The sequence below is a fragment of the Rhinatrema bivittatum genome, chromosome 2 (assembly GCF_901001135.1).
Source record: "Rhinatrema bivittatum chromosome 2, aRhiBiv1.1, whole genome shotgun sequence".
In the NCBI taxonomy this organism is placed as follows: domain Eukaryota; kingdom Metazoa; phylum Chordata; class Amphibia; order Gymnophiona; family Rhinatrematidae; genus Rhinatrema; species Rhinatrema bivittatum.
The window spans coordinates 808,943,046-808,964,685 of record NC_042616.1 but is presented as its reverse complement, the minus strand read 5'-3'; the positions used below and the strand labels follow the sequence as shown (position 1 = coordinate 808,964,685).

At 48.6% G+C, this 21,640-nt stretch overlaps 1 protein-coding gene across 1 annotated transcript in view; it reads left to right on the top strand.

Moving 5' to 3' along the window:
* The window catches only part of TSTA3 (tissue specific transplantation antigen P35B), a 53,951-nt gene extending 38,109 nt beyond the window's left edge, over positions 1-15,842 (top strand). The window contains exons 8-11 of the mRNA XM_029592207.1: positions 2,973-3,039; positions 9,700-9,779; positions 11,875-11,974; positions 13,354-15,842. Coding sequence (XP_029448067.1) covers positions 2,973-3,039; positions 9,700-9,779; positions 11,875-11,974; positions 13,354-13,409 — 303 coding nt within the window. The 3' untranslated portion in view covers positions 13,410-15,842. The remainder of the gene's footprint in view (positions 1-2,972; positions 3,040-9,699; positions 9,780-11,874; positions 11,975-13,353) is intronic.
* The last annotated feature ends 5,798 nt before the right edge of the window (positions 15,843-21,640 follow it).

Below are 21,640 nucleotides of genomic sequence, written 5' to 3'. Positions count from 1 at the left end.
GAAACAAGGGCGGTCCATCATTCGTTGAAGGTATTCCTTCCCTGGGTCAGAGGCAGGATGGTTTGGGTTTTCTCGGCAATGCAACTACAGTGGCATACATCAACAGACCAGTGGGAATGAAGAGTCAGGCAGTAGCTCTTGAGGCCTAGCAGTTTGTTTTGGGCAGATCTCCATCTTGAGGGAATAGCAGCTTCTCATGTTATGGTTGTGGACAATGTGCAGGCAGATTTCCTCAGCAGGCAGAAGTTGGATCTGGGGGAATGGGAGTTGTCCCTGGAAGCTTGGGATCGCATCTGCGCCAGGTGGAGTGTTCCCCAGTTAATTCTAATGGTGACGCGGACCAATGCAAAGACGGTGAGGTTTTTCAGTTGCAGAAGAGATGTCGGCGCGGTGGGGCTGGATGCTCTGTTGTGTCCTTGGCCGAGGGGGATTCTTCTGTGGCCGCACATCGGGCGAGTTCTTCAGCGCATAGAGTCACCTCCCGGATCAGTAGTGCTGGTGGTGCTAGAGTGGCTGCAACGACCATGGTTCACGAATCTTGTGCATCTCACAGTAGAGGGTCCCCTCAGGCTGGCCCATCTGCCATGCTTGCTTCGGCAGTGGTCCCATATTTTCGGATTGGGACGATCACTTTTATCTTGCAGCTTGGCTTTTGAGAAGACAGTTGCAGCTGAAAGGCTATTCGGAACCTGTTATTTCCATGCTCCTCTGGGCTCGGAGACCCTCTGTCTCTGGCTTATGTCAGAGTCTGCAGTGTTTTATTTTATTTTTTTTTGAGTTCTGGTGGCTAAAGTGGAAATCGGATCCTCTATCTGTGGACATTCCTCTTCTTAGCCTTTTTGCAGAAGGGATTGTCTAAGGGTTTGGCCTATAGCTCCCTCCGTGTTCAGGTATCCGCTTTGGGTTCCCTTAGGGGGCAAGTTGTGGGGGAGGTCTTTGGCCTCTCATCGTGATGTCTCATTTCCTGAAGGGAGCCAAGCATTTGTGGCCTCTGGTTCAGAAGTTGTCTTGATTGGAACCTCAGTTTGGTTCTGCGAGTGCTCTGTGGTGCAATTAAACTCTGGAATTTGTTGCCAGAGGATGTGGTTAGTGCAGTTAGTATAGCTGTGTTTAAAAAAGGATTGGATAAGTTCTTGGAGGAGAAGTCCATTACCTGCTATTAATTAAGTTGACTTACAAAATAGCCACTGCTATTACTAACAACGGTAACATGGGATAGACTTAGTTTTTGGGTACTTGCCAGGTTCTTATGGCCTGGATTGGCCACTGTTGGAAACAGGATGCTGGGCTCGATGGACCCTTGGTCTGACCCAGTATGGCATTTTCTTATGTTCTTAACCTTTTGAGGTTTTTAAAAGGGTGACGTTGAAGGATCTGACATTGAAGATAATTTCGGGTAATGATCTGTTTTGCCAGGCGGATTTCGGAATTGCAGGCACTGTTGTGCAGAGATCCTTTTCTGTGTGTTTCTAAGGTTGGGGTCGCGTTGTGCACAGTCCCCTCTTTCTTACTGAAAATGGGGGTCCTCTTTTCATGTGAATAAGACTGTGGAGCAGCCTGCCTTTCCGGAGTGGTCTAAGGATTCCCCGCAGGAGAGAGAGTTGCATCTTTTGGATGTACGATGTACTCTTGCGCTATTTGAAGGTCACAAATTCCTTTTGGTGTTCAGATCGTCTTTTTGTGATGTTCGGTGGCTCAAAGAAAGGGGACAAGGCCTCAAAAGCCACAATTCTTTGATGGCTAAAGGATGATGCCATTTGCTCTGCTTATATTTGTAAGGGTCATCAGATTCCCATGGCTCTGAAAGCGCACTCTACTAGAGCACAGGTGGCTTCTTGGGCAGAATGTCAGTTGATATCACCTCAAGAGCTTTGTAGAGCTGCAGTGTGGTCTTCGCTTCATACTTTCACCAGGCATTACTGTTTGGAAGTGCAGGCGCAGGAGGATGTGCTCTATGAACGTGTGTTGCATGTGGGTCTTTCGGGTTCCCGCCCAGACTAGGGGTGCTTGGGTACATCCCACTTGTCTGGACTGATCTGGATATGAACAAGAAAGGAAAATTTGGTTCTTACCTGCTAACTTTCTTTGCTGTAATACCATAGATCAGTCCAGAGACCCTCCCCGTCGCTGCCAAAAGACTGGAGTTCCTGATAGTTCATTTAACTGTGCAAAGAATTGGTAGTTTGTACATCTGGTTTTTTATTGGGGGGGGGGGGGGGGGGGGTTCTGGTGCTGTGCAAGACTCCAGTGCAGAGGGTTTCAACCCTGTTTGCCTTGGAGAGGGGTTTATAATCCATTTTTGGCTTGGGTACAGGTCAATACTGAGGGACTGCAGGTGGCACTCTCTCTGTTTTGTTCTCTGCCTCCACCTGCTGGTAGGGATGCAAAACCCTCTTGTCTGGACTGATCTGTGGTACTTCAGGAATGAAAATTAGCAGGTAAGAACCAATTTTCCTTTACGCCCCCTTCAGCCTGGAGGAGCCTTGGGTGGGATAAGTTTTGTTTTTGGAATGTTCTGTTTTATAACACAGATTTTATTTTTATGCTATGTTTACTGCTTTGTTTTATGTATATTATCTTCATGCAGAAACATTTTTTAATATATATTCTAATTATCCTATACTTTTATACACCCATTTTTTTCCTAAGGGAGCTTGATAATGTCTTCTGTTGTATTTCTTTTGTTTAATATATATTACTATTAGAGCTATAGGCCTGTGCTTTCTTTTTTGATATTTTGTTAATATTTACTTTATGAAACATGGCACTATTGTATTTTGATTTTTAGGAAATTTGTTTGTTTTAATTTGTTACGCTCCTTGAGCTCGTATTCAGGTCTGCAAAGATTAAAACATTGTTATACGTGAAACAGTGATTGCAAACACATTCTAAAGTGGCACAGGCAAGGTGTTTGGTGGCCTGGATAGCTCAACATGTCTGGTCTCTCAACCTTGTTATTGTCCCTCCTGCAGGACCTGGCCAGGCTATTTATCTGGGTGCTGAGGGAGTACAATGAAGTGGATCCCATCATCCTGTCAGGTGAGTACCTCCTGTATTATCACTGATTCTGTGTGACCCTGGGTGAGTCACTTCTAATCCCAGCTCTGTCACTGACTCTGTGTGTGACCCTGGGTGAGTCACTTTATCTCCCTGTGCCTCAGTTCTAATCCCAGCTCTGTCACTGACTCTCTGTGTGACCCTGGGTGAGTCACTATATCCCCCTGTGCCTCAGTTCTAATCCCAGCTCTGTCACTGACTCTCTGTGTGACCCTGGGTGAGTCACTTTATCCCCCTGTGCCTCAGTTCTAATCCCAGCTCTGTCACTGACTCTCTGTGTGACCCTGGGTGAGTCACTTTATCCCCCTGTGCCTCAGTTCTAATCCCAGCTCTGTCACTGACTCTCTCTGTGACCCTGGGTGAGTCACTTTATCCCCCTGTGCCTCAGTTCAAGTGCAGTCCTCGTTGATAGTGATATGGCCAGAGTGAGGGCTCTGCTTTCCAAGGCGCACCATAAGTATGAGCCCAGCTTGTTGAGAACGGTTAGAAACGTGCATTTGGCCAGACTACATTACTGGATCTGTGTGTTCAGCTCAGACTGCCCACGTCTTCAGAAACTGCCATCCAGTTGATCACGGGCAGGCTCTGCTCCTCCTGCCTTGCTTGCTTGCTGTCGCACCTGTATGCAGTGATAACGTACCATGCTCAGCGCCTATCTGCATTCTTACTTCAACTACTCGCCACAACAGGAAACGTGGCATAGATTGCTGGCAGACTGATGCTGTATCTTGTCACAAATCTTTCCCAAACACTCAACTCCCGGCTGTGCATACAATTTTCTTTTGGGTTCTGTATCCCTGCTTATATTTAAGTTCCCTCTGCGTACCTGGATCAGTCCAGACTCCTGGCTTTTGCCTCCCCTCCAGCAGATGGAGACAGAGAAGTTTTGGCGGACTCTGTCCTATACCCTGAGGTGCCACCTAGAGTCTGTCAGTATTTCTCTGTCTCCAGCAGATGGTGGAGGTGCAAAATCCTACAGTCTGTGATATTTAGTTGTAAAAAAAAAGAAAAGTATAGGCTCTAGTTAGTTTTTAGAGGCTAGTTTAGGCACAGTTTCAGGATGGCTGTTCCTTGAAAACAAAAACCAAAAAAATTATTTCTTCAGAGTGGTCAGGAGTTGCTGAAGCCTCCCAGGGAGTTGGCAGGTCCTGAGTGGGGCCATCCTCCCTGGTATTAGAGGCTGTTGCTGGTAGGGGTTGAGGACCCTGAGGACCAGTCCTACCCTCAGCGCTAGGGGAGATACCGGGGAGCCCGGCTCACTCACCCCAGGAAGCAGGACCCGCAGCCAGGTTTGGAAAAAAAAATTTTTAGTTTGCTCTGCCGGTGGAGTCTCTCTTATTTCCTTCGTTAAAGGGGGGGGGGGGGGGGAGTGACACGCTGGGGATGTGTAGAGCTGTTAGCTCCGTTGGTTTTTACTGCTTTGGGAGCTGTGGTCCACTGCCACGTGGTGCAGCCTGCTGCACGTGCGAAGACGCACGCTTGCGGCTGTCCCATGAAGGTTTGTGCTCGGCCTGTCTTCCAGGCGGTGAGGGCACTTCATTGATCGCCGGGGGTACTGGGTTTGAAGCGCACAGAGACTCGGAGCGGTTGCGGCATTTGTCTCCCGATCCCTTCCCGTTCAGCACGGGAACGGCCGCCATATTGGTTTCCTTTTGAACGGCAACTCTCACAGCTGAGAAGGAGGGGAAGTCTCCTCCTCCTTTATCCCCGCAGCGATCGACCTCCGAGGGAGGCAAAGCACGGGAGGAGCTGGCAGGCGCGGCTGAGGCGAGCCCTGAAGGGGCTTCAGACTCCTCCTCGTCCTTTACGTCGGCGTTTATCATGCTGCTCCACAAACGTTTTAAAGCCCGGAAGGCAGCGAAAAGTCCTTTGGGGGGTGGGGGTGGGGGTAAGCTCTTCGATGCTTGAAGGGGCTCAGGTCCCCAAAAGAGCTAGACGCCAGGATGGTGCAGAAAATACCGGTCAAAGCACCCCCTTCAGTCGGCGTCGGCCCATGCGGGAGATCACTCCTCCTCCAAGGATTTTGATCTGGAGGGTCTGGAGCCGATTGATAAATCTCTGCAGGGACTGGACCATGGGGATGATTAGGTCCATGGTCCTGGCCATGGCCCTCACGTTGCTGAAGGGGATGACACCAAGGTAGCTCATCTCTCTTTCAGAGGGACGAGCTGGACCTCTGAGCCGACACGGGTTTTGGGGTTTTTTTTTTCCATTTCATCTTTCTGTCACAGACTTATTGTTTCGGGAGTGGGACACCCCGGACTTGGGATTAAAGGTCAGTAAAGCGATGGACAAGAACTATCCGTTACCAGAAGACGCCCTGGACCTTCTTCGGACCCCTCCGGTTGGCGGTCACCAAAAAGGACCACCATTCCTGTGACCTGGCGCAGTTTCCGCACTGGGGGTCCTGGCTGCTATGTGCAGCAGCTTCGCTTTGAGAGCAGGTATTTACTGAGTGCAACTTTGGCAGGCTAATGCATCTCTCTCTGAAGAGGAGGCTTTGCAAGTGGTACATTTTGGAGGCAGCGGTAGCTTATAGCGCTGATGCACTATATGACTTACTCCGGATATCTGGCAGGACTATGTTTTCGGTGGTTTCCGCACATAGACTCCTCTAGTTGAGGAACTGGTCTGCAGATGTCTCCTCGAAGGCACAGCTGGGCTCTCTACCTTTTTAAAGGCAAGCTCCTTTTCGGGAAGGGCCTTGCGGATATGATTCAGTCCTTGGGAGAAAATAAGGTTCAGCGCCTACCAGAGGATCATCCTAAAGCGAGAAGTTCCTTTTCCTCGCGGTCCCGGTTCCGAGGCAACAGGCGTTTCTGCTCTTCCCGATCGGGTGCTGCGGCAAGAACTGTTCCTGGCAGGCAGCAGTCCTGGTGGATGACGCTTCGGCAGGTCTGGAATTCCACAATCTGCAGGAAGGACCAAGTTCTCACAAGGAAGTGAGGCCGGTTCCTTCCTCAACTCCGTAGGTAGGAGGCAGCTTGTCTCTGTTCTACAAGGAATGGACCAATATAACATCGGTCCAGTGGGTCCTCAGCATGATAAACACTGCTACACTTTAGAATTTGTTCAACACCAATATCTAGTTTCTCCATGTGCTTATGAAGAGAAACATCAGGCTGTGTGCGACACCTTGCAACGGCTTCTCGAGCTCGGAGCCCTTATACCGGTTCCTCCGGCGGAACAACGAAAGGGTCGTTACTCCATCTACTTCGTGGTGCCCAGGAAAGAGGGTATTTTTCGGCCCATTCTCTGTCTAAAAAGAGTAAACATGTCTTTGGATTCTGCGGTTTCGCATGAAAACTCTGAGGTCGGTAATTGCATCGGTGCGCAAGGGAGAATTCCTAGCAACGCTAGATCTTACAGAGGCGTACTTGCACATCGGCATCAGGACTCGTCCTCAGAAATTCCTGAGTTTTTCTATCCTGGGACATCATTATCATTTTCGAGCTCTACCGTTCGGACTTGCCACAGTTCCTAAAACTTTTACCAAGAACCTGGTTCTGGTGGTGGCATAACTCTGAAAGAAGGCCTTTTTGTGCACCCATACTTGGACAACTGGCTGATTCAGGCAAAGTCAGAGTCTCTCTGCCATTTGACAGTGCAAAGAGTAATTCAGCTTCTGCATTCTCTAGGTTGGATGATCAACTTTGCCAAGAGCCAACTGATTCCCTCCCAGTCCTTGGAAGTTCTGGGTGCCCTGTTCGACACACACCAGGTGAGAGTCTTCCTTACCAAGGACCATGTCCTCAAATTGCAGGGTCCAGTGCAAGACTTGCTGGCCAACTACCTTCCCAGAGTGTGGGATTACTTGAGAGTCCTCTGTTCGCTGGTTTCCATTCTGGAACTGGTTCCATGGACCTTTGCTCATGAGACCTCTACAAATCAGCATTGCTTTCCCGCTGGAGTCAGATCTCTGAACAATTTCACCTTCCTCTTCCAGATTCAGCACAACCCAGTCTCGAGTAGTGGCTCCTCTTGCGCAACTTGAGCCAGGGGGTGCCCCTGGAGATACAAGATTGGATGGTGGTCACCACGGACGCCAGTATCTCCGGATGGGGAGCAGTTTATCAGGAGAGATCGGTGCAGGGACAATGGTTGGAGGAGGAATCCTAGTGGTCGATCAACTGCCTGGAGTCTAGGGCGGTACGCTTAGCGTTGCAATTCTTTCTGCCACTTTTGCAAGGCAAGTCTGTCAAAGTTCTGTCAGACAACGCGTCTACAATGGCTTATATCAATTGCCAAGGAGGAACCAGGAGCCAGCCGGTAGCATTAGAGGCTCAACTGCTGATAACTTGGGGGGAGTGACACGTAGGCAGCATTGCGGCCTCTCACATAGCCGGGGGCGACAACATTCAGGCCGATTTTCTCAGTCTCCACAGTTTCGATCCCATAGAATGGGACTTGCCGACGAGGCTTTTCAGCTCATTTGCGACAAGTGGGGACGGACAGGAATGGACCTCATGGCAACGTTCTAGGCAACAAAGACCCCTCACTTCTTCAGTCAGCGCAGGCAGACAGGAGAGAAAGGAGTGGATGCCCTGGTCTTCCCTGGCTGAAAAATGTCCTGCTTACGTCTTCCCACCTTGGTCTCTGATCTGCAAAGTGCTAATAGAGCTCCACCTGGCAGAAGTGATCCTTGTGGCTCCACAGTGGCCAAGACGTCCATGGTTTGCGGATCTAGTCAGTCTAACCGTGGAAGGGCCCCATCGGTTTCAGGATCTCCCGGACCTTCTGCACCAAGGACCCATCTGTTTAGAAAGGGCGGATAGCTTTTGTCTAGCAGCATGGCTTTTGAGAGGCAGCGGTTGAAGCACAAATGTTATTCAGACGCAGTTGTGGCCACACTCTTCAGATCCTGTATAATGCCCACTTCCCTGGCTTATGTCCAGGTGTGGAGAGTTTTTGGATCTTCGTGTGTGGATCGCAAGGTGGTTCCTACCCTAGGGTCGGGGTCTGATATTTTGTGTTTCCTACAGGCCGGCCTGTCCAAAGGTTTGTCGTATAGTTCTTGCAGAGTGCAGGTAGCAGCTCTCGGAGGTTTACATGATGAAAATATGGGGGGTAGCATTAACTGCGCATCCGGAAGTGGCTTGTTTTTCGGGGTGCAAGCATTTTCGTCCCCCAGTCATGCATCCTTGACCTTCCTGGAGCACAAATTTTAGTTCTCACGGCTTTATGTGCTGCGCCCTTTGAGCCTCTTAAAAAGGACGACGTTGAAAGATCTTACGCTAAAAGTGATTTTTCTAATAGCTTTCACCTCTGCTCGAAGGGTGTCAGAGCTTCAAACCTTATCTTGCAGAGAACCTTACTTAAGAAATTCAGATACTGGAGTCTCCTTACGAACGGTTCCTTCCTTTTTTCCGAAGGTGTTATCCTCTTCATTTGAATCACAGTGGAACTCCTGTCTTTTCCAGAAATGGACCAGTCGGGCCCCTTTCTAGGGTCTTAAAGAAGCTAGATGTTTGCAGGGCTTTGCTGCGTTATCTGGAAGTTACACACAGTTTCCGTATGTCAGACCATTTTTTTTTTTTATTTTTTTTTTTGGTGCTGTGGAGAGATCCGAAAAGGGGTAATATGGCATCTAAGACTACTATAGCCCAATGGCTGGAGGAGGCTATAAGTTCAGGGTATATATGACGTGGCAGACCCCTACTGATTCTCATTCTACCCGTTCGCAGGCAGCATCTTGGATGGCGTGCCAACAGGTTTCACCGTAAAAGATTTGCAGAGCGGCTACTTGGAAGTCTTTACACACAATCGCGAGGCATTACAGGCTGAATGTCCAGGCCCCAAGTTCGGGGGGGAGTTGGAGAAGGTGTGCTCCGAGTGGGCCTCTCCAGGTCCCATCCCAACTAAGAAAGCTCTGGTACATCCCAGGAGTCTGAGAAAATTGGTTCTTACCTGCTAATTTTCATTCCTGTAGTACCACAGATCAGTACAGAGTCCTGCCCGCTTGATGCATAGAGGTAACGGAGCGTCCACTCATTTCAGCAGTTATTTATGTTGGTTCTGCAGAACAGATTGTTTCACAGTGTTCAACGAGTTTTGTTTCACTTGGGATTAGTGAGTCAGTTCAGGAAAGGCATTAATTGTATATAGTTAGGTTTTGAACCATTCTGCTTTGATACTGAGTAATACTGACGGACTGTAGGTGGCACCTGGGGATATAGAACAGAGTCCGCCGAAACTTCTGTCTCCATCTACTGGAGGGGAGGCAAAACCCAGGAGTCTGGACTGATCCGTGGTACTACAGGAACGAAAATTAGCAGGTAAGAACCAATTTTCCTATATGAGCACGAGGAGAGGGAGATCTGGATCTTTGCATATGGCTCTCTCGTGTCCCATCTCAGCATTGCACAGCTGGAACTGTCTGTTTTTCTGCCGTGCAGCTGGAGGTTGGTGCGTTTGCTCATCCCTGCCGCCTTTCCCTTTCAAGTTAAAGCTGAACCCTTGTTGGAATACCAACATGAACTCTGTATGTCCAGTTCCTTTTCCAAATGATTTCAGGGTGAAAGGGTTTTCAGCCCTCGAGTGGCCTAGAAGCCCCTGCCTTTGTTCTCTCGTAACGTCAGCTGCCACGTGTGGAACTGTATTTGTCTTTTGACTGATTATCGCCCGCTTTTTTTGTGTTTTTAGTTGGAGAAGAAGATGAAGTTTCCATAAAGGAGGCGGCTGAGAGCATCGTGGAAGCCATGGACTTCAAGGGAGAGATCCTGGTATCCTTAACTTTTACAAGGTCTGCCCCCTTCTCTCCCAGAGAGGGTCCTGGGCTGCAGCGTGGCTGTGAGCCACGTTCCCTCCTCCGCACAGGATCCTCTGCGGTTACTGACCGTGACTGCCGCTGATGAGAGCAGGGCCTCACACTAGAGAATGAGAGATTAAAAGTGAAATGTGGCATTCGAAAGTATATTTTATAAGGAGTCTGTGTTCATCGTGCTGGGGGTGGGGGAGATATGCTGGCCCACCATGGGGTGCGCATGTAGCAGGCTCTGGAAGATGCAGCAGTCTGACAGTTACAGCACTAGCTGGGCTAGATGAGGGTTTATAAAATTAGGGAGCCAACACCCTCCCCCGGATTGCTATGCAGGAGGAAACTACCAGCAAAATGTACAATTTAAAAAAAAAGTGTATTCTGTAAATCCCTGCAGCACGGTCAGGCCTGAGCTGTACCAAATCCGTTCTCAATGCACTGACATTTGGTGCCGTGCTACAGGGCCAAGACAATGAGGTTCAGCTGCAGTGCACAGACCTGGATATTTTCATCTGTTTCTTGTAAAAGCACCGAGGGATGACGACAGGTAAGGAGCAGACACTGTACCCGGAATGAAGCCTTGGGCGCGCTCACTTAAAGTAAGGGATGGGCTTTGGATATCGGTGGACTAGGAAGAGTAAGTGGGCTGATCCAGTAGGAGTGAGGGACTGGTGCAGGTCCTAGGAAGGAATGGATAAGAAACGAGAGAGAGGGGTTAAAAAAAACCCAAAACAGTTTGGAAAGTGGTGTGTGCAGATGCTCAAGAACTGAAAATCATTGCTGTAGAAGCCTCTGTGCTAGCAGAGGACATTCATTGTTTGTAGGGATAATCGGGACTGGGAGGTGACCAGTATTCCCTCAAACTTTTGAAAGACTGCAGGCAATTTTTTTAAAAGCAAAGTTCAAACGTATGCACTACAAGCAAATGCATGGATTTCTTGTGCACACATTTTTCCTGGTGCAAGGAGTTCAGGACCTGTGTGCACATGCATAGCTTAGAAGGATCAGTGGAGGTGATCGTACCAGTGTCTGCTCTTCTCAGGAAGGGCGGGATAGGGGTAACAAAGGGAGGGGAGACTACATCAGCGCCATTCACATGAGCAAGAAGCAGCAGAGTTCCTTATCAGAGTGGCATTCAGATGTTTTTATTATGTATCTTTGTATGCAGATTATAAACAACCCGCGAAAAACAACCAGATAAAATAGACATAACCAGCAGAGTCTGATCTGAAGTTCTCGGAGAAATGCAAGCCTGAAGCAGTGTTTTTGAAAGCTCTTTAAAGTGCTTGATGCAGGTTGTCAGAGTGCCAGCAGCTCGGGGCAGCCCCCGGAGCACGAGCATTCGCGAGTCTCTGATCAGCGTGCGTGTCGGTGAGCTCAGGACGGCCAGTCACGACGTGAGACAGCAGTGGGGAGTAGGAAGAGGGGAAGTAATGTCTTCCTCTGTACTGGAGGCCATATGCACCAGTGAACAGTGGCAAGGCAGAGAGGCTCGAAAGGGGGATCCACCCAAACACTGCATGGCCTTTTCTAAAAGCCGCACCCAGAGACTGAAGGCGTTAAAAGATGCCCTCTCTAGGGCATATACTGAGTGTCCAATGCATTCAGATGTCTCAGACCCGACTGACTGGGTGGAGGCCCCAAGCCCTGCTGTGGAGAGAAAGGAGGTGGGGGTGATACAAGCAGCCAGGTCTCCACCATTTGGAAGCATTTTTCCACCGAGTGGAAAGCTCAAGGAGCAAAGGCTCATCTTACAGAAATAAGCAGGAGTCATTTTGAAGCTGAAAGGAGACTCTCCAGGCGTGGTGGAGTGCAGGTGGGCATGGGCGAGACACAGAGCTCACAGCACAAATGAGCAGTCTGCATGGACCACATGGTTATCTGCATTTTATTTTTATCACAGCCTGCGAGCAGGTGATTCCCCCCCAGTAGAGGCAGAGTTCTGGGCTAGAGGGACCGCCTATCGCCAGATCTGCCTAGAACAGGAGTACAAAGAATTGTAAGTAAATTAAAAAAAAAAAAAAAAAATTTCTTTTTTTTCCTTAACCTGCTGCATTCAGTTCGATACCACAAAATCGGATGGACAGTTTAAGAAAACAGCCAGCAACTGCAAGCTGAAGAAATATTTACCGGACTTCAGATTCACACCGTTTAAACAAGGTAAGAATAGACGTGGCTTCCTGGCAGCCATTGCTGTGCTGCTCTGATGTAGATTTTGTGACATGTTTTCCATGTCTGTTAAACACTATATAGAGGGTTCAGGTGCGAGCCAGCCCCCCCCCCCAGCCAGTTGGGTTGGTAGCTGCTTGCAGGGTGCTGTCCAGCAAGGTCACGAGGCCCTGGAAAGCCTGCTGTTCAGGTAACAGCCTTGATAGTTTTGGTAGCCATTTAGATGGTTCCTAAGCTGGGGGAGGAGGGGCAAGCTGTGGAAGGGACTTAAAAGGCCAAAAATTTTGGAAAATGATCATGCTGGTACTGGAAGCTTTTATGGAGGAGTGCTGGGTGTGAATGAAGTGTGGGGCGTCTGGTATGCTCCTCTGCCGGAGCTGGCAAACTCTCTCCTGGATCAGGGGTGAGATCTTACGAGCAGTTGGCACTCTGCAGCTGGCCGAGTCTTGGTAGCATGGCTGGGCAGGCAGGATAGGGGCTTGGTCTTTTTGTGCCATCATCTAGGATGGTGCCTCCCTGGTCTGTCAGGATGCGCATGAGATAAATTTGCATGGAGTGGGTCTCGAAGGTGGGCCCAACGTGGCTATCTCACTAGGACAGATTTGGGAAGTGCTGCTCTAGGTTTCCTCTCTACCTGGTACCATTGCTTTCCTGGGGCATGAACTGCTTAATTTCTCTCTTACTGTTACAAAGCGGGTTCTGTTTTATTGTTTGCTTTTATTGTTTTAATGTTATGAAGGTGGTATTGTGATCGGCTGAGCACAGTTACTTATATCCCACTCATAGCAAAAAAAACATTTTAAATATCCCGTGCACAGTTTTTTAAAGTGCAAACAAGTGTGCATACAGAATCTTTTAAAATAACTGAAAGCATCTTAAATGCTTTAATGAAAAACTGTCGTATAAAGGTGTGCTGCTATTTTGTGAGTGCAAAGGCACAGGCTCTGATCCATTAGCAAAGGCCCTCTATTGATTTTGGAATTAATCTTAAAATGTAAAAGCATGTCAGTGAAAGAACAGGGCGCTAGCATGCTTTTCCATCGTACCTTTTCCTTAACATAGCCTTTAGGCTGCATTGTGTCGTTTTAAACTAGAAAAAAAAACCAGGCGTACAAAATCCTTTCCAGGCAGGAGTTTAGTGGATAGGAAGTGCTCGTCTGTTGAGCCTTTCATTGTCATTGGACTCGTCTATGGCATCAGAGTGTCACTTAGGCCTCAGCGCAATGGCACGAGCTTCTGCCCCGAAGGCCAAAATAAGAGATGCTCTTATTTCAATTTAGCAACCACTGAGATTTGTTTTTTAATGCATGACCTTGGTTGTTTTGCCGTCAGTTAGAATTTTACAACTCTCTCCTCCTCCTCTCTTCCAGCTGTTCAGGAAACGTGCGACTGGTTCAATGCCAACTATTCTTCTGCCAGGAAGTGAGAAGGAGGCCGGGCCACGGGTGCCCTGTGCTTGGACGGATTGTGGCTCTTGCCAGCGCTGGAGAAGAGGGCCACACCCTCTCCTCAGGCCCTGCGTGGGATGTGGTGGTGGGATAAATCTGCGGTGGTGGGGTGTTAAGAGAAGACTGGAAGCATCTTCCATTGAACTTGAAATAATCACTGCTCCACTGTACAAAGATTTGAGTTTCTTTTTGACTTGTTTTATGAAAAAGCTGCAATGTAGTGAGATGAATGACCATAGAGTAGGAAGGAGTGGGGGATGGGATGGAAGGGAAGGGTCAGGCATGGGCATCTCATCTTCCCCCCTAGTACTGCTGGAGGAGGGAGTGGATGAAATGCCTGTGAGGTAGGTAAGGCTGCTACGTGCAGGCGGGCTTGTTTTTGTGTCTTCAGGCCTGCTGTGCCCATAGATGTGGCACTCGAGGGAGAGCCTCCCCCAGGGAGAAAAGCCCTGTTTTGAGCGGCAGGAGGACAGTTAAGGAGCAGGTTCTGATCTCGCTCAGCCCTGAGGCTGCAGTAGATATAAACGTTTAGGGCTCTGAGGAGCAGAGATGTCACCCTCCCTTCCCTTTGGGTTCATTTTCTCTGAGGCTTGGGCAGAAATTGTTCAGGCTAAAGTGGAGTGTGTACGGGGTAGTACAGACTGGGGCCTTGTCACCCTCTGCAGCTGCAGATCGGCTTAACGGCTCTAGAAAAATCACAAGAGGCTATGGGGAAGTCCTAACTGCAGGGCTGGGTATGCAGTGGACTAAAATCGGGCCTGGAGGAGCCGTGGCTGCTGCCCACCCTCCTGCTGGAGCTTCAGTGCTTTTACATTAGGCTAGGGCTGCCTAACGCTGCCACCATGCCCATGCTCAAGGAACAGACGGGGGCGCAGCTTGCATATTCAGTGTGGGGATCCTGAATAGCCTGGCTGCTGGCGGGAGTGAGGGTGCCAGGACCCATTTGGGAAGCCCTGTGTTACACATTCTGGATCATGAAATGTAAGCATCACGAAGCAGTCCTAGCTCTGCAGGCGCAATAGCTTTATTAATAAAAGTGGCAGTAGCTACGGCTGCTTCCTCCCTCAGCCAGGGAGCGCACCTGGGTCTGTCTCGCAGCAGACAGTGGCGGAGAGCCCCAGGACTAAGCTGTGGTGTCATCCGCCTGCTCGCGTTGCACTTTCTAGTGCATGGCAGGATGTCACGTGTGCACGTCTTGGAGGGTAGGAGCTCTGGCAGTGAGCTTTGTACCCAGCAGCCCCCTGCTCTGCAGACAGCGATCCTGAACAGAGCAATGGCTGCAGGGCAGCAGGCACCTACCTGAACGTTTGTTACAGCTCCCTCCTGTGATTCAGAGATGGTGAACTCTGTGCTTCCTTTAGGTTGGAACCAAATATCAAACGGGGAGTGGCGAGGTCTCGCGTTCTGTTTACCAGACGACAAAAACCTCCGTCGCCTGCATATCTGGCCTCACGGGTGGGTTGAGGCCCAGCTGTAGTCTTATTTACTGATAGCAATGCAGTGAGGGGAGAGGCTCGGTTTCACAGCCACCGATCCCTCTTATGTGTGGCAGGGTAACGTCGGTCTGCTCAGAGCTTCAGGAGCCATAGCTGAAAAGATAGGACCCCTCCCTCCCAAACTACAGCACTAATAAAAAAAATGTAGTAGTAAAAAAAAACAACCCATTGACCTTTGGAAATGTAATAAGTCTCCATCTGTCACTGTTGTGTTCCCATGCCGCACTGTTAATTAACCCATTAAATAAACTTTGCTAATTGATGTGGGCACACGTGCCACTACAGTGTCGGGATGTTCGGCTCCGTGAGCTTTGCCCCGAGCGCAGGCTCCTCAAGTCGATTCTGACGTAAGTGTACGTTTATAAAATATGCAGAAAGATGCCATTCCCTGTACGTACCCGGATCAGTCCAGACCATGGGTTGAGCCTCCTGTCCAGCAGGTGGAGACAGACCAAAACTGAAAGGGTATCCTATGAGGACAGAGCCTACCCTGTAGCCCTTCTGTATTTGTCTGTCTCCAGCAGGTGGAACAGCTCACCCTGTGGTTCCCTGTTCACTTCTACTTGTCCCTTCTAGGTGGTTTTTCCTTCTGTGTGTCTTATCGTGTTTGGATCAAGCAAGTATTTCTGAGTGTTTTTTTTTTTTAAAACAATGTGTGAACTCTGTGGATCCTTCACAGGAGACAGTCCCTGTCTCCTCACTCTTGCGGGGGAGGGGCTTGGCCCCTTGTTTTATACAGCCTAGGCTCCCTTTTCCTGGTGATCCTCGGCTGCAGGGGTGAAAATTGGTGGTGCCAGTCACTCCCCCTTTCAGCTCCCTCTCTCCTTCTCTTCTGTACTGCTCTCCCTTCAGTGGGATCCATGGTTTTGTAGCTGCTGACAGGGACCTTTGTTAAAAAAAAAAAAAAAAAAAAAAGACTAAATAAAAGGTGATTTTACCCAGAGGAGTCGGTGTACTCCGCTTGCGGACCATTACCTGATCTGTCATCTCATCTGCTCATCAGGAAGGGTTCTCGGCGTATTCCGCTCTGAGGACCACTACCGGACCCTCCATCATCATTGGGTGAGATATATCCTGCACCTCTGCAGTGCACAGACTAAGCTACATCTTCGGAGACTACTCTGTGCCCAGAGGGAGGACTGCCGTTCTCCGCATACCAACCTACTGCTGTACAATAAAGCTTCCTTTCCTTGTGTTCGCCTTACTCCAGAGTCTAGCCTATTGCTGTGGTTCCCCATGGGGCCTCTCCCAGTGGGAGGAGTCATCGCCACAGCAGTCAGGGGTCCACAACTATGCCACAAACACAACACACAATTTACCAGGAGGAAGAGGCAAAGCTCATTGAGATAGTGGCAGTTCAAAATGAAGCAGGGCCTGGATCCTTCCAGATGGACGCCAAATGTTAAATAAATAAATCAATGGTGAGGGAGATTATGGCAATCCTTCATCAGGGGAGCCACGGAGGAGCCCAGGCCCTCTGTGATACAGTTCTCAGGAACTATGGCTGCATAGAGGTTTATACTGTGTCCAAGCAAATATGTGAGAGGTGTTCTGTATGCCAGAAGGTAAATAAGAAATTCTAAGAAAAGCAGCCCCCAGAGGAAGGGACCAAGGCTTGAGACCCTTTCAAAGCATACAGGTAGATTTTACTGAACTGCCCCCCTCTCAGAGACAAAGATTCTTACTAGTAGGGGTAGATCACCTCACTGGATGGGTCGAGGCTTTCCCTATGGCTTCAGCCACAGTGCAGGGAGTCATAAAAGTCCTCCTGGAACAAATTATCCCAGGATATGGGTTGGTTGAACATATTGATTCAGATCAGGGGTAGCCACTTCACTTCCAAGGTACTGCAAGGAGGTATGGAAGGGTTGGGGCTCAACTGACACTTCCACACTCCCTGGCACCCACAATCTTCAGGGAAGGTGAAAAGAATGAACCAAACCCTGAAACAACAAATTTCCAAAATAATGTTGGAAACCAAATTGCCCTGGACTAAGTGCTTGCCCCTGGCTTTGCTAAAGGTAAGGACTCACTCCAGGAAGGATATGGGAATATCCCCTTATGAGATGATGTTTAGATTGCCCTATCTGGGAGGGGCTGGAGAAATACCAGTGTTCAAAACAAAGGACCTATTTTTAAAATAATTATATACTGGCACTTTCTTTTTCTTTATCTTATTTAAGGAAAAAGGGCCTATTGGCACAGACCCCTCCCCTGGACTTTACTGTGCACCAGTTTCAGCCAGGAGACTGGGCGCTGATAAAGGTGTGGAAAGAGTCCAAGTTACAACCAAAGTGGGAAGGTCCGTTCCAGATCCTTTTGACCCCGGAAACTGCTGTGCGGACAGCTGAGAGAGAGTGGACCCATCATTCTCGAGTCAAGGGACCCGTGGAACTGCCTGCAAGCCCTCCCCAGTGGACAGTGGTGACAAGCACAGGCAATCCACTCAAGATAAAGATTACTAAAAGATACTAAAAGTTTTATATGAACAATAATTCACCGAATGTTCCTTGGGACTGGAATCCAGGCCCAGACAGTGACACAGCCTGAGACCCAGTGACTAGATTTGATATTCTATGTGCACCTTTACATGATATATGGACAATGGGACCAGGAGCATTTATAGTGTGGGAGGGGGATTTTTATGGATTAAGGGGAATAAGAATTGAACAAAGGGATGTGTCATTAATTAGACCTAACACTGGGGAATCTGTAATATTTTGGTACACCACTTATAAAGACTTAGGAGGTAGAAGGTACCCATGGTATTTCTTAAGGAAAAGGGGGAACAGAGTCCTCAAATTCTTTGAATTAATTTGTGGAGATGAACCTTTTGCTCCCAACTTAGGGGCCCTATGTTGGCATTCTCCTTGAGAAATCTGCTTAAAACCTTCAGTTCTTATGTAGACAGAGGAATTAGAAATTGGGATATTAATACCATTGCTTGTGATTGCATTAATTTTCTTTTGCTGGGTTTATAGAGAAAGATTGTGTGGGGAAAAGAAAAGAATATGGGGAGGTATATAGAGGGGACCGTTACTTAACCCAAGAGAGAATGAGGTTGACATGGAGAATGGAAGGAATAGGGTACCCCTTAAAGGTATTACCCTAGGGATGATGATAGCCGGATGGCCAGGAGTGGAATCTGGTGTTAGAAGTGATTATGCAAGGGTCCTTAGCCAAGATGACTCCCACTATTAGATGAGTATGGGGGCCCTATAAAGTTTACAATAAGTTTGAATGAAAAAGACTAGCCCCAAACAGCTGTTTTCGATGTGTGCCAAGTGATAGACTGTGGAAATGTTCAGTATCAGTGGCGATATACAGGGAGTGACGAGTATATGTGCTATAATACACATTGCCCCACCTGAGACAGTTAATTTCCATAGTTAAAGCACAATTATCCACAATGTTTTGACAAGAGATGTAATCAAATTTATTTGACAGTCACCAGGACAAAGACAAAGAGGGGAATTACACAGCAAGAATTCCCCTCTTGGTGTGGGATGGGTATATTAGTAAATGGGAAGGACCCATTAGCCTGCTGCTTCCAGATATTGATTGAAGAAACTCCAGACCTTAATACCAGTTCTACAGTAATGCCTGGAATTCAACCACTCAGACCCCCCATTAAATGACTCCAAGATAGTAGAGACTATGACTGTTAATGATTTAAGAAAAACCCTTGAGATAGAGACAGGATATGGAGAAATAGATGCCTGGATAGAGTGGGTAAAATACACTGTGAAAACCCTGAACAAAGGCGACTGTTATTCTTGTGCTTCTGGGAAACCTACAGCACAGAGAGTGCCATTTCTTTTTGGTTGGGACAACAAGCCGGAAGGACTGAAGTGTATCCTGGCTTTATATCAGGATGAGACGGCCTGGGACAACACCACTTGTAAGTCTCTGGCCCTCCTATTCCCTGCCCTGAAACCGAATCAGGGACGACGGGCACCTCCAGTATTCTCTCCAAGTTCTGGGGAACACATTGCCTGCCTCTCACGGCAGGGGTCAATGTACACCCAACAGCTAGGAGAACTGGGTGCCTGTACCGCCACCTTCAATGTAACAGGGTGGAAGGAGGTTGGAAATTATTCCAATTTGCAAGTAGCCAGAGTAGACTTGTGGTGATACTGTGGAGGAAGAGTGATAAGACCTGCATTTCCTCGGTTGTACAATTGGCAATTCAAATTCACCCTGGCATTTAAGAAAGAAGGAAAAGAGCCCAAGAGAGAGCAAAGGGACATCTTAGGCCTGGAAAGAGAGATAGCAAGGTGAAAGGGCCCTTTGATGACAGGATAGGTTTAGACTCTATAGGAGTCCCAAGAGGAGTCCCAGATGAATAAAAAGCCTGAAATCAGATAGCACCAGGGTTTGAGTCTTTCATACCTATTAGGACTCTAGAAATGAGCCCTGAAAGATAAGAATGGAATAGCAACAGAAATAATAAAAAGAAAAAGGTGTGAGAAATGACTCCAGGTGTTGTTATTTCAGTAATATGGCAGGAGATTAAAATATAATCTTAATGATTTTATCCATGCTGCAATTCCATTACACTGCTGCTAAACAGAGTATAAAACACTGACAGATTGAGTCATTCCCTCCCATTCCCTTTTTTTCCTTTAGTAAACCACAGAATGCCTCTGGTAAGAGCAGAGGGCTAGAGCTGAAGAGGAAGGGGCGCATAACTCTTCCTGGCAGAGCAAAGGTGGAAAGTAGACCCCCCCCCCCCCCCCCCCCCCCCCCCCCCCCCCCCCCACTAACAGCTTCTGGCTGAAGAACAATAACCACAGAGCACTGAGGCAAGAGTTCATCTCCCCATACCCCCTCCCCTGCTTCTTGCAAAATACAGATAAACAGAGGAAACCTCAATCAAGCGACGGCAAGTGAGCCCACCTGCCAGAAGGGGCAATATAGGAGAACAGAAAAGGGGAAGGAGCCAGGGGCTTACTACAGGGACAGAAATAGGGGAACTAAAAAGAGTATATAACCTGCTACCGAATGATGTAAAGAATAACGTGAGAATAAACTTCTAAGAGACGTTTCACTGACTCTTTGTGTGTTCACTAAATAATCATTCCCAGAGAGGAATTTGTTTGTTTCTTACAGTGTGTGTATTAATCTAAATTACAAGCAAGGTCAGGTGAGAGTATGAATTAATGTAAGATAATGTTAACGCTGTCCGCGTTGTTATACGACTGCGTAGTAGTATAAAGAGTGACTGAAACATAATATTTGAGAAGAAGCTTGGCATGAAAGAGACTAATAGATACCAAGAGTGGTCACTGAAAGTCACTGTCTGCTCACTTTCTTATGAAGCTCTCAGAGTCAGCCAGAGAGCGTGTGTGCGTCAGCAATCAGCAGAACGCTTAGGACTGATTCACACTGAGCAGTTGAAGCTCACCAGAGCTTAAATACCATTACAGATATTTACGTTGTGTGTAAGAGCAAACTATAGAGAGTGGATGAGGGAAAGAAACGTGCTTTTTCCTGGAGATAGGGAGAATCAATTATTATTTTATTTCTATAGGGTTATTAGGTACAGTTTAACAATAAGTTGACAAGGCTAAACATTAAAGGGTAGATTTTAAAAGGCCCATGTGCGTAAACCCTGGTACCCAAATAAGGGCCGGGCCCAGAGAAAGCGGCAATCTGGGGGGTGGGGAGGGGCGGGGCTGGAAGAGGTTGGTACTGCGGCCATTTGCCACTGTGCAGAGCAGTAAGCAACATAAAAAAAATGAAGGTAGGGGGTTCAGGGGGTGGGAAGGACAGGGGAAGAGGGAGGGAGTATGGGCAGGGGGATAGGAAAGTTCCCTCCCAGTCCAATCCTTAATTGGAGCGGACTGGGAGAGGCCCGAATTCATCGCCGTGCGCACCTTTATAAAATTAGGCCCCCACCTGCGCGGAGCTGCATGGGCTCGTCGGAGCAGGCCAGGGCCGCAGCAGTGGTGGTGAGAGGGCAAGAGAAGGATGGCGCCAGTGTGATAGGGCGGCGTGAGGTCTGAAGTTCTCAGACTCGCTGCTGGAAGCGACGCTCCACTCTTCCAGCCAGGTCAATCAAGTCATCCAAGGAATCAGGGAGGTCCGTAGCTGCCACTCGTCCTTAATACAGGGGATAGTCCCCCCAGGAAGATGCTTTTGAGACAATCTTCCCTCCAGTTAAGTTCAGTTGCCATGGTGCGGACTTCTATTGAGTAGTCCACTAGAGGCCTCACCCCCTAGCGGAGGTGCGGGATATCTGACCCTGTCACGGCCATGGCCAGACGTTTGAACATCTGGACAAAGCATTGCTTGGCTTGGCCTTGGCCTTGGCCTGGACTTCTTCTCCCACAGAGAAGAAGTCCAGGCCAAGTCCTTGCCGTCCAGGACAGAGAGAGTGAACGTGGTCTTGATGACGTCTGTAGGAAACTGTGTAGGCTGGAGGGTGAAGTGCATAAAGTACTGGTTGAGAAACCCATGGCACTGCTTGGGATCGCTGGCGTAGCCTGGAGGGACCAGCAGCCGAATGGAGGAGACCGGAGGAGCCACCTGGGAAGGAGGTGCATTAGTGGGTGCCGTGGAGGCGTTGTGGCGGGCGTTGATGCAGTCCAGTGACATGGCCAATATCTCTAAGCTCTGCTGCTGTTGCTGGAGTTTCTGGTACTGCCTGGAGGCCCGAGAGATCCGCCGAGTCCATGGCCTCAGCAAGCCGCTGCAGCATGGACTCTTGG